General features: G+C 30.1%; 1 protein-coding gene across 1 annotated transcript; it reads left to right on the forward strand.

The window, feature by feature from the left end:
* Positions 1 to 9,005: 9,005 nt before the first annotated feature.
* LOC119688488 lies at positions 9,006 to 10,009 on the forward strand. Its single transcript, XM_038103164.1, has 5 exons — positions 9,006 to 9,051; positions 9,098 to 9,214; positions 9,266 to 9,382; positions 9,455 to 9,727; positions 9,793 to 10,009. Exons 1-5 carry the CDS (start codon positions 9,006 to 9,008, stop codon positions 9,918 to 9,920), a joined length of 681 nt encoding a protein of 226 aa, XP_037959092.1. The 3' UTR covers positions 9,921 to 10,009.
* Positions 10,010 to 13,239: the final 3,230 nt, after the last annotated feature.

A 13,239-nucleotide genomic window follows, 5' to 3' on the forward strand; every position in this document is an offset into this window, starting at 1 on the left:
CAATTGTACTAGAATTATGAATATTGAGAACTTTAAATACTTTAAGATGTCAGATGAAAGTGACCAAAAGTGCTCAGATTTCTTCACCAATGCTTCCTATTCCACACAACCCTATTCCCGCAACGTACATCTACATCTATTCTAATCCATGTATTCGTATTGCAACACCATTCATGTTTCCAATTTAAATAGATCTCCACAGATCGGGCTGTATGAACAACATTTTGTTCAACACCTTCTGAACATTTCTGAACATTTTGAGTAATTCGAGTATGCTTTGTATTGTTCACGGCAACTTGGAAGCTGCGAAATCTGCAAAAAAAAACGTGGATTAGACAAGAGTGCATCACTGAACTTACTTCTACTTATGGCGACGAAGTCCCATCCTTTGCAATTGTCGAATATTAGTATAACGATTTCAGTCGCAGACCTCATTCACAGAAAGCATAAGTACGCCAAGGTTGTTCAAATTCAATTCTTCCAAAAAAGCAAACATTGAGTGCTTCATTTAAGGGATGTAGCCTAAAATTTTCAAAAAAAAAAGTGACGAGACGTTAGATGTAATTAAACGTTTACCGAAATTCGATAGAAAAACAATTAGTTAGAAGCTAATAATTCTATGAATTTATATAAACCTGAAAATCGCAAATATTTCGCGGCACTTACCATACTTAGAAATAAAATAGTGGGACATGCGAATGACGTAATAAGAAATTATGGTACAGTGCTTAAAATAGACGTAATTACTAGCCGCTTAGATTTCGCGTACGTGGACAAACGCAAAATCCATATAATCGAACAGAAAATGAGTATACTTAGACAATGAGCCATGACCATTATAAACTACTAAACTACTATATCGAAATGAACAAAGAGTTGACAATGCTGATCAACAAAACGATAATGACTCACGGAAACAATAATATAATCACAATAAAATTGAATAGAAAACATCGCGAAAATGCAACCAGGATATTTATAACAGATATTAACCATCCACTCTTTAGTATTTTGTTTTCCTTAAGTCTGGAAAACTTGCCTAATGCTTTAGCTAAAGCACAAGAGTTAGAATCGAATCAATTACGAACCAACTTCACTCTTATGTTTAATAGAAACAATACACACAATATCAAGCCCATCCAACTACATTTTAAAATAACTTAAGATACCCTCAGTACCGCATTAATAGTAATAATGATAATATAAAGTCCTATTACCTTCTGAAACCGGAACCAACGGATATCGATCAATCCACCAGAAATATCCGAGAACCTCGACCCCAATTTTTGCAACAGAGATATCAAAACAATTTTTATACTCCTAATGCTAATCGCAACCAATTCAATTAAATAAACTAAATCAACCTCAGACTGTCTCTAATCTAAGTCGCAATATCTTTCCACAACCGATTAAAGAATCTTTACACAGCGCTTAACTTCAAAATAAAAATCAACGTACAAATGACAGCAAAGAGAACACTTTTTTAGGCCAACGGCCAGGCGTCCCCTATATTTTTAGAACAAAATCTGGAAGCCAGCGAGTCCGAATATTGATAGATATGGGAGCCACAAATTGCTACTGTAAAGCAAACGTATTAACAGATAAACAGGAATTACCTATTTATATGCGGGTTAAAACCATAAATGGTTAAACAAAATTAAATACTATTACGAGACAGAGATATTTAGAGTAGTGACTATATTCTATGAAATAAATAATTTAGAATGTGACATATTAATGGTATAAATGTACTAACACGCGCAAGTGTTATTATAGATTTTGATAAGCAAATATTAAAGTATAACGGGATCATCGAGAAATTTTTAATTTTAGAAGATTTAAATAATTCTGAAAACGATTCCTCCTTCTCGATATAAATGAAATAATAAAAAATGCAATTAAGAGTATTAACGCAAAAATAAAGGATATTAATAAAACTAACAAAGGGAATCAAAACTTAATAATATAAAGGATAATGACGAAGTTGAAACCCGAATACTAAATATCAAAACGGCAAATAGAAAAATGTCATTCCAATATTAATATGAAGTTACCTTTTAGAACTGATGTTAAGGCGGAAATTAAAGCCGTTGTTGAAATTCCTATATGAAGTAAACAATATCCACAGCCCTTCTCAGTTAATTATTTTGTTAATAAGGAGATAGATGATATGGTCTATGAAAACATAAGGCCAAGTAAGAGCATGAACAACTCACCAATTTGGGTTGTACCAAAAAAGGGTACAAAGATGGCACCCCCCAAGTTACGTATGTACGTATGGTAACAGATCATAAAAAATTAAAGGAAAAAACAGTATCGGACAGATGATCAATCCCCGATATCAATGTAATCTTATCAAACTTAGGGAAAGTAAGATATTTCTCCACCATTGATCTAGAGTCAGGCTTTCACCAAATTTTAATGAAGGAATAAGATATCGAACAAACCGCATTTTCTGTACATAACGGAAAATATGAATTTGTCAGAATGATTTTTGGTCTAAAGAATGCACCAGTTATATTTCAAAGAGCCATGGACAATATATTGAGCGAATATATCGGAAAAATTTGCCATTTATACATAGATGATATTATCATCTACTCGCAAACCATCGAACAACATGAGGTGGACTTACTAAAAATAACCGAAAGATTGAAAGATGTCAATATGAAAATATCGTTGGAAAAATCAAAATTTTTCTAAAACGAAGGCGAATTCCTGGGATATATAGTAGTTCATAATGAAATTAAAACTGAGCCAAATAAAGTAGCAACAATTGTCGAATACCCATTACCACAAACGCTTAGAAAATGTAGAAGTCTTCTAAGCATGACAGGCTTTTACAGGAAGTTCATAAAAGATTATGCTTTAGTTACAAAGCCGCTTCCAAAATACTTTGCAAGGGAAAATGGTACAGTATCTAAATTGATATAATACTAGACGAAGGAGCAATTGAGGCATTTAAAAAACTTAAAGATTTGCTAATCAATCAAATGGAATAATGAGAAATTTGTTTTAACTACCGACGCATCTAATGTAGCAATTGATGAAGTACGTACCCAAAATGGTAAGCGTATTATCTTTATATCTCAAACGTTTAACCAAACAGAACGCCTCTAACGAAAAGCAATTATATGCTATAGTCTGGGCATTAAATTACTACGAAATTACTTATATGGAGTCTCAAATTTAGAGATCCATAACGACCACCAACCTCTAACATTTTCCGTATCCACTCGGAACCCTAATGCCAAGATAAATAGTTTTCACGCAAAATTATATACAAATCGGGAATTATTAATGTAGTGGCTAATGTCTTATTAAGGCAATATTTAAATCATTTCTCAAAAAACTCATCGATTACTTCTGTACAACATTCCACGAAGACACTACTACTACAACACTACTACATAAAAAACATTCAAACGACTTAATCAGTTTAAACAGCAAATTTTATAAGCAAAAGCATGCTTTACAATACATGAACAAATCACTGACTTTAATAGAACCCGACATATTATAGAATTCGATACAGTTGAAAATTTGCTAACCATTTTAAAGGAACATTTACAACTCAAAATAATAACAGGAATCCATTGTACTCCTGAAGATCTATATGAAATTAAAGAAAAATTAATCGAAACCTTTAATATAAAATTTCTATATACTAAAAATTTTCCACTAGATGTACCCACAAGATACCAATTGGCGAGGCTCTAATTTCTAAGAAGGAGAAGGAGATAGTACACTTAGATATCTTCTTTACACCAAAATTTAAATTTATCACATGCATTGACGCTTATTCCAAATATTTAGTCTTTAAACACATAGAGGATAAAGTTAAATTAAACGAAAAAATTTAAGAAATTTTACAAATGTTCAATTCAAAAGTTTATTGCAACGAATAAATATTAATATCTTTCACTGGGATCCACAACACAGTTTAACTAATAGCCAAATAGAACACGTTCACTCCACGATTACAGATATTGTTAGATGTCTAAAACAAGAATATAATATTATAGTATAGTATTTAGTATTTATAGTATTTTATAGAGCTGTTCAGCAGTATAATAAAACGATTCATACCGTCACTGATTTGAGACCACAGGATGTGTTATTATATTTAATAAAGTCCAACATCAAAATGTTCGTGTGGGTTAAAAAAATCGCAAAAGAATATTTTAATTAGAAATGCTAAATCAAAATACCCTAAAAGGTTATATATTCAATGAGGTCATTTATAAAAAAGTTATAGGTAAAAGAAACAAACTAGATGCAAAATATAAAAAACAAGAGGTTAAAGAAGACCTAGGAAAAAAGGTAAAAATCCATAATAGGAATAGAATTGTTCATAAAGACAATACTAAAGTATAAAACTATACAACTTAATATAACAAAAATTAAACTCTTTAAGTTTGCAGGCAATGGACATACTACTAATAATTTTTCTAATTTGATTTAACATGGTATCAACGGAAATAATTGACTATACCAGAAATGAAATTAATGAAGATGTTGATGTTAGATTAGAAATGCAACATAATAAATTTATGATACACATTCACAGTTAAGACATACAATTAGAACTACATCTGATGGGCACGTCATTATCGCAGTTACAGAGGATTAAGCATAGAAGTAAAAGAAGCCCCAGATTATGATGATCTAGTAACCATTAATAACAATTTAACGAGCTAGCAGTAAAAAATAATAAACAATTTATCACTAACTAACAAAAATTTAAAACTATAGGTAGTATGGAAAAACTATTCAAAATTTAGAAAATATTTCACGTAGGACAAAAGTAAAGAAACAAGCCGATGAGGAACAAACAGACAGAATCACAAAATCTATTACAAACAGACCTAAAGAAATTTAGGATATTATTAATCATAAGAATGGAAAACTTTTTTTGACTGACCTAATGGACGTATGAAAGTTCAAAATAATGCAAAATTCAGATTTTATAGTAAAGATAATCGAAAGATAATGTTATTTATGGACAATTGTAAAGCGCATAATGGGTCCCCTAATCTCAATCACGTAAAAATAATTTTTTTCTCAGTAAACACCACTTCCAAGCTACAGCCGTTTGACCAGGGTGTTATACAAAATTTTAAATTATTTTACCGCAAGAAAATGGTTATTAATCTGGTTGCTTCCGGGCTTGCAGTTTTAATAAAGATTTAAATGAAAATTTATGTCAAGTCGAACAAATAAACATAGGTTATGTATAGGACCGTATATGTGAGAACTTTGAAAATGTCACCCTTTTCGATAATTACGTGAACATTGATAATGACGTGGCTGTATCTGGTATGTTAATAGATAATATTTTGGAAGAAGTTGCGGCTTTTAATAATGAGAGTGATGAGGATGATAGCGCCGATGAGGAACAACTTATAACGAATAAACAAGTCAAATGATGTCCAAAACAATGTTTTTGATTGTTTAAGTTTGGAAAAATCAATTGAAGCGATAGGCGAAAAGAATCTGAAGCAATCAACAATTACAAATTTTTTTAAGTTTAAACTTGATCTTTCTCTATATAATTTTTTATGTTTTTATTTTCTTATTAAATTAATAATATATAGGACCTAAATACATATGTATGTAAATTAGATTATTTAGTTCTAGTAAAATTATATATATAAAATATGTGAAAATCAACTGAAATATAAAAGCTCCGTTAATTCGTATTTTCTTCTTTTTTAAACTCATTAAATCGAAACCTCGATATTTCGAACACCCCTCTAATTCGTAAAAAATGCTGTTCCCTTGCAATTTCAAACGATCGGGATTCGACTGTAGTAATTTTTGAAAAACTGTCATTAAATAAAAGTTGTTTGTCAAATCTATTAAATCATAAAGAAGCGTCATGTACTAAAATAAAAGAAAAGAATAAGAATTTGGAGATAATAAGATAGAATTCAATACTTATATCAAATAATCATAAAGTAGACGAACGCATTTTAGAAGGTGTGTACTTAATAATTTTACCACAAATGTAACAATATACAACATTACATTTGTAAACTCAATAACAGTAATTAATAATTATTTAAAAATGAATGAATCCTGATAATTGTGATGTTATAGAATATATACATAGAAAGTTTAAATTAAGAACTTTTGAGAACTTGTAAATTTGAGAATGTGAACCTAATTACATCTCATCAAAACAACACTTCGAGGGACTTCATGTATAGTCATCAGCAATACTCCTAGCAAGAGTCTTCCTTATCTTTTACATCAGCTTGATACATAAACAAAATTCTTTCCAGTCTAAACGTAAACAGTCTGATGAATTTATAATCGAAATGAATCAACGCATTGACAATCTATGAATGCAACTTCAAGAAGCGGAAACTAAAGGGCCTATTACAAATCAACAATTGTTGTCAATAATCGTTGTCGTCGCTTGGTATTAGACATCAAATTAGTCGACATTATTTTAAACACACCCCCAGCAAAATTAAAAAAACACGCAAAATTTTAATTTTTAATAATTTTCTTTATTATCGCCTTCAAAGTACTCTTCTCCTGCGGCAATACATGCATGCCAACATTTGATCCAATTTTCCGTACAAGTTTTATAGGTCGCCGAAGGTATGGCCTTTAGTTCACGCGGCGAATTCTCTTTTATGGCCTCTATGGTCTCAAAACGCGTTCCTCGCAATGGTAATTTGAGTCGGGGGAAGAGGAAAAAGTCACACGGGGCCATATCTGGAGAGTACGGTGCTTGGTTGATGATATTGGTGGAGTTTATGGCCAAAAACTGCGACACAACAAACGCTGTGTGGTGTAAAATCCATGAGTTTTCTTGCCATAAATCTGGTCTCTTTTTGCCTCACGCCTCAACCTCTTTCAATTCAAAACATCTCATGAAAAATACTCAACGTTTTACTTATCCATAATATATTGGATGCTACATATAGAAACCATTCGATATAAGTCACGAGTTCTAATTATGCAAGTTTTAACATTTTCACGTTGCGTAGATAGATAATTAAAATTGGATTAGTGGTAAATATATATTTTGCGATATTGTTTCAATTTCTATTTGTGAATATTGATCTGTCCAGGGAGAGGACAACAATATTCATGATATTTCAATCTCTACAGCAATACGAATGAAATAATGTTATTATTTTATGCTACCTTCCAATAACATCGTACTCTTGGTTATTATTTTCTCAAAAATCTGTCTATTTTATAGGCTTTATCTCAATTCTATTATTAATAGGCTAATTATTGCATGTTCTTCCCTCAAATAAAAAACTTTCGATCGAAAGGTTTTCGATAATACCAGTACCTTTACATCTTATTGTAAAATTATTGGATACCAGACTTACTGGTTACACAACGGAGTATCCGTCTACTTATTTTATATTAGAAAACTTCAATTTCAGCTTAATTTTTTAGCTCCGAGTTTTAAGTAGCTATATGTGACTGTTTTAAAGTTATAATATATATTTACAACGTAAATAAATATATATTTATGAAAAATAAGTATGTTACTCTGCCCTAAGAAAGAAGTCACAAACTTTAAACTGTCAATCTCATTAAAGAAGTCAAAAAATACTTTCTGTTTTAAAAGTTCAAAGGTTTATAACTGACATGGGTACAGAGTACAAAAACCAAATTATGAGTGACCTATGTAAATATCTCAATATCGAGAATGTTACATCTACCATCATCAAACACTAGGTGCTGTAGAACGCAGTCATCGTACGTTTAATGAATATATATGATCTTACATCTCAGTCAATAGAGATGATTGGGATGTTTGGATTAAGTACTTCACGTATTGATTTAACACAACACCATCATTAGCACATGGATACTGTCCTTACTAACTCCTATATGGACGTTTTCTAAGAAAATTTTATGATTTTAATAGTGGTAATATAGAACTTTTATACAATATAGGAAATTATACTAAAGAAAACAATTACAGATTAGGAGTAGCTTATGAAAGAACTAGAAAAATGCTCGATATAACAAACTTTTGTTTTGTTTTGCTTTAATATAAAAAACAGAATTTTAAGAGTTATTTCTGCGCGAAAAAATAAAAGGCACATAAAACAATTATTTTTGAGGAATATAATATAAAGCAAAATTAATTATTATTTTTCGAGCTTTATTCTAAAATGTGAATGATAAAAGTTAAAAGGTGATTTTTATTTTTTTTTATGATAACTCTTACGGTCCCTGCAAATAGTTTTAATTTTAAAAATAAAATAAATTGTTAAAAATAACTCATTAACATTAAAGTTATAATTCTCATTTGGTTCAAATTGCTTCATCGATAAAAGATGCAAGTATTTCATTATTTGGGTTGAATAATTTTAATACCTATTTACTTGTGAAGTCTATTCACAGCCCTTTGTGCTTCTAGACAATATAAAGTTAAAAGTTACTAAGCATGTATAATATTAATTGAATTATATTAATTAAATTATTATCATCGATTATACAATCTTATGCATATCATATTAGATCCATGTCAAGTACGACAGAGTTTTACTCATTCACAAGTTTATAGTAGTTGTAACTCAGTACATGCAATGGTTTTAGATTTCCTCAAATCTACGTAGGGACTAACAAAAATATACAAAACTTGGGAATACAAAATGAGAAGGAAACTCACAAACATCGTTCTAAAGTGAGTTCAGATGAGTTTTGACAATGCTAATCAAAAGTGCGAATGCAATTTTACATTCTTACTCGTAAAAGGATTGTGGGTTGAATTATTGTGAATCTCATGGTCATAATCTTGTCAATGTTATTTACAAGATTTCATCAAAGTTAGTAAACCAAAATTGAACCATGATACGAGAAATATAGAATGTAAGCTTACTTGTTTTTTTTGTCTTTTAGTTTGAACATAAATGTCATTTAAAATTTTTTTAAATTCTACTAAGCTTATCATATATACTAATAATATTTATTCCATGGCTCCACGAAGAAAGCGTAAGCACTGTGCGCCTTTAAACGATATGGGGTCTGTTGTACAAAAAAAAAGAAGAAGAGGGTCACCATATCGTAAGTTGAATTCAATTCTATTAGACATTACTGTCATTTAAAACAGCCAATTTAGTCGTAGAGGGGAATGATCTGATCTTGGGTTCCCAGCAAAAACGTGAAAAGTGTTTGCTATCAGATGACTCAGTAAATAAACCGAAAAAAGGAAAAGTGGTACCATGCTGTAAGTTGAATTCAATTCTATTAGACATTAACATACTATCATTTAGAATAGCTAATTTAGACGTATACGAAAATGATCTGATTTCGGGTTCTAAGAACAAACGCGAAAAGTGTACTACATTATATGACTCAGTAAATAAACCGAAAAAACGAAGAGTAAAACCAAAACGTAGGTTAAATTCAATTCGTTATTTAAAACAAACATCAATTAAAACATATATCATGATATTATTGTTCACAGGCAAAAAACTGTTTCCGGCTGGTCATGGACAAAAACAAAAAAGACGTGTTTATGATACAAATGCAACTCATCTTAAAAGCCAATCTCCTTCGTCATCTAGTGTAGACCAGATACCTGCAGCTCTGGATCAAACTGTTATTCAATATCAAATCCATGACATGATTAAAAATTTGGCGAAGTCGAAAAAAAATGTTACAAGTACGTCGCACTCCAATATCCATATTAACGCTTCATCCAAGAGCCTTGCAGAGCAGAGTCTGATCGCAAAAGAAAGTAAGTTGATGTCTAAATGTAATCACTTGTGCATTAAGATAATAAATATATCACTGATTATGTAGCCGAATATGAAGAACCTGTGTATACTAAGCAGAATGAAATGAACGAAGATATAGTTGAGAAAAAAAATTATGGAAGTGATTCAACAATATATTATACATATCTTACATTTCGGAACCACCAATTTTGATGCAGATATTGTAAAAACCATAATTCATCGGATTGTCGACGAATATATAGATGTAAATATGTCAGGTGATGATAGTTATGAAGAAAATGACGCAGAAAATGTTGATAATTATATGGACGAGGCGCCTGGCTGCTCGTCCTGGTTTTATCCTAAATACTTTGCGACTCTCTAAAGATATTTTTTTTATTATTAGAAAAACATCAAAATATGTTACTAGTTGAACGTAATATCTGTTTGTGATTCAGCATTAATTTTTTAGTATCGAAATCGAATACTTGTTAAGTCAAATGTATCATTTAAATTCAAAATTAATGATGTGATTAACAACGTTCTTTTTTATAAAATATATAGGAATAAATTTGGTAACGAAATATATGTTATGTAGTATTTTTATTTCATGTTTTTTGATAAAAGAGTTTCTCTTCAGTTCCTTTGGTTATAAATTAATAATATAAAATTTTAAATATAATTTTAAATAAAATTTTTAATATAAAATGATTTTGAAGTTTTACAGTAAGCAGTCAAAATGAATACAAGAAGATATGAAGTTTATGATCGCCATTGTGGCAAGCAATTCGATTAGTTTTTTTTTACAGATTTCGATATAACCTTAAGCATGTGGAAATATTTAAAATGCACCATCGCAATTTATACTAATTAACCAACAGTGTTTTCATTGTTAGGCGTAAGGCATAAATAGCAGCCCATGTATTTATTTAGCATAAACATCAAAAGCTTTTCTACATTATTACATTAATTACCGATTATCCCTAGGGACCGATGAAAGTAAAGTTTCCGTGTTGTTGCAAGACTTACTATATGAATGACCATTCAGCACAAATGAACTATTGTCTGTAGGAAAAACAATATACCTTTTCCTTCTTGATCTCGTCATAAAAGCTCCACATCCCCTTTCGCAGATATTATCGTAATATTAAAGCAACATCCGTGGAGCAATAGTTGCTATTTGACTGTAATCAAAAGAATTACGAATTAAAAAAAAGAGAGACAATTCCAGTTTAACGACTTTTTTCTAGTAAACTACATTCGACGAACTTGTATTATATATAATAGTTTACAGTTTGACACTGTTAAATCAAAACATTAAAGTATATATATATATATATTTCAAAACTTTTTAATATTTTTTTCGCTCATTTTGGAATCAAAAACTCAATTTCTTTTTTCCCTTATCCAGGTTTCTGGCTACTCTATGCATATAAATATATATTTATTTACTATATGTATTATAGTTAATATATAATATAAATTATGGACTCATATTGAACAAATATGAATGTTAATATTGTATTTTCTATTAGAATTAGTTTTTTTTACACAATGAAACTATTTTTGGCCTAGAAATCTTCATTCCAATAGTTATCACTAATATAACGTGTGTTTAATTTACAATTTAGAGGTATGGAAAAAATTTTCACGAACGGCCTTATATCACGCTGTTTATGTATTAGAAACAAAGCACATAGGCTCTGGGTTTAAGTCTCACTAAGGACTGGTCTTAAAACGCATTTTAAAAAATCTTTAAAAAATACTTGTTTAAGAAAGTGATACAACTTTAAGTTTCTTTTTTAAATTGCAAAAATGCCTACTACTAAAATCTACATATAGTTTGAACTCTATTTGGTGTCCCTAGGAATCAATGGGACTCCATGTCGCTTTCAGTTCACCAGATTAACTAACTTAAATATTCCCCTCAATTTGAAAATCGTGTACACATTATCTATTTCAGCTCTCTTTTCAACAATTACAAGAACATTAATCTGGAGAAAGCCTTCCATGAAATATTTCTGATTTGAAAATCGTGTACACATTATCTATTTCAGCTCTCTTTTCAACAATTACAAGAACATTAATCTGGAGAAAGCCTTCCATGAAATATTTCTGATTTGAAAATCGTGTACACATTATCTATTTCAGCTCTCTTTTCAACAATTACAAGAACATTAATCTGGAGAAAGCCTTCCATGAAATATTTCTGATTTGAAAATCGTGTACACATTATCTATTTTAGCTCTCTTTTCTATAGTTATAAGAAAATTAGTCTAGAGAAAACCTTCCATAAAATATTTCTAATTTGAAAATCGTATTCGTTTAGAGCACTGTCTCATATATTATATTTTTAGATGATATTGATATTTGATCGATATCAATTAACATGACTAGCTTTGACATTGTGTTTCCATTTTAAGTACAGACATATGCTGTCATAAAGTATATTGAAAAATTTTTAAATGTAAATACTCAACAAGTCTTTACTCATTCTCTTGCATTACCAAATTTTTCTCTTCCCCCCTGCTGGCCTTGAGTAGCTACAACACAATGGGACTTCTATCGTTTCATAATGAATTTGATTGATTTCAACGCCTCAGTGAGTATTGGGCCGCAGTAGGTTAAATTTCTGCGTTTTTATTGCATTATTTTTGTTTAGTGTGGAAATCTGCACGAAACGAGCAAATGCAGTCAAGCAGAGATGAAAAACAGTTGATAGTTCATCTGACAAGGTGGCTTTTGGATGTAATTACCTTTTTCCAATACAAATTATCGCATAAAATTGGAAATAACGAAATCGAAAAACTTGCAATGAAGTCGTAATTATAGAAGTTCAGAATTCAAATAATACTTAGTGATTTGCTCACAACGTCCGTTTCATTCAACGACATTCCTTCCAAGAATCGGGAACTGATAATTCACGTGAGTTGTTAATTTATTTAAATCAAATTCAATTTAAATTAAAATAAATTTGCAATAACTTTATTTTCCACTTTTATCTAAGAATTTATGTACATATATTTTTCTCCTCTTTTTTTCTCAACACCCAATAATTAATAGCCAGTTAAATATTTATGCGGGTTTGATAAAATATATCAAAATAATTTAATGGCATAATCACGTCAAGAAAATTGCCAAAAATGATATGGTATGGCATTCATCAAAATGTGATTTGATTAAAAAAGTGAAATATCCAAATGCTTTCCAATCTTTCCACTAAGTGTTCTTAATCAAAAAATGAGGCGAGTAGGTTTGTTTACAATTCTAATGACCCCGGAAACAGTGCGTGCGTATTTGAGCGTGGGTGACGTCACTAAATTGATACGATACCATTGCACATAGATACACAGATAGTTTCGTGTGGGTAAATATTTGCATAAACAAATATTTGATTTATGGTAGAGACAATTTAACATATATATACAATTTTTGTAATCACTTCCGTCTATCCGTCCAAAAAGCTGGTTATTTTAAATTCAATTTTCTTTATTTTACTTGTAATTATAATTTCAAATAATTAATTTTAATT

Source organism: Teleopsis dalmanni, chromosome X (assembly GCF_002237135.1).
Source record: "Teleopsis dalmanni isolate 2A chromosome X, ASM223713v2, whole genome shotgun sequence".
In the NCBI taxonomy this organism is placed as follows: Eukaryota; Metazoa; Arthropoda; class Insecta; order Diptera; family Diopsidae; genus Teleopsis; species Teleopsis dalmanni.

What these genes read in the sequence shown, in the direction of transcription:
- LOC119688488 (XM_038103164.1), top strand. Translation starts at nt 9,006, where the DNA reads ATGGGGTCTGTTGTACAAAAAAAAAGAAGAAGAGGGTCACCATATC. An exon ending in AAGAAGAGGGTCACCATATC is followed by an intron (nt 9,052 to 9,097) that starts GTAAGTTGAATT and finishes CATTTAAAACAG; the next exon opens with CCAATTTAGTCGTAGAGGGG. An exon ending in AGGAAAAGTGGTACCATGCT is followed by an intron (nt 9,215 to 9,265) that starts GTAAGTTGAATT and finishes CATTTAGAATAG; the next exon opens with CTAATTTAGACGTATACGAA.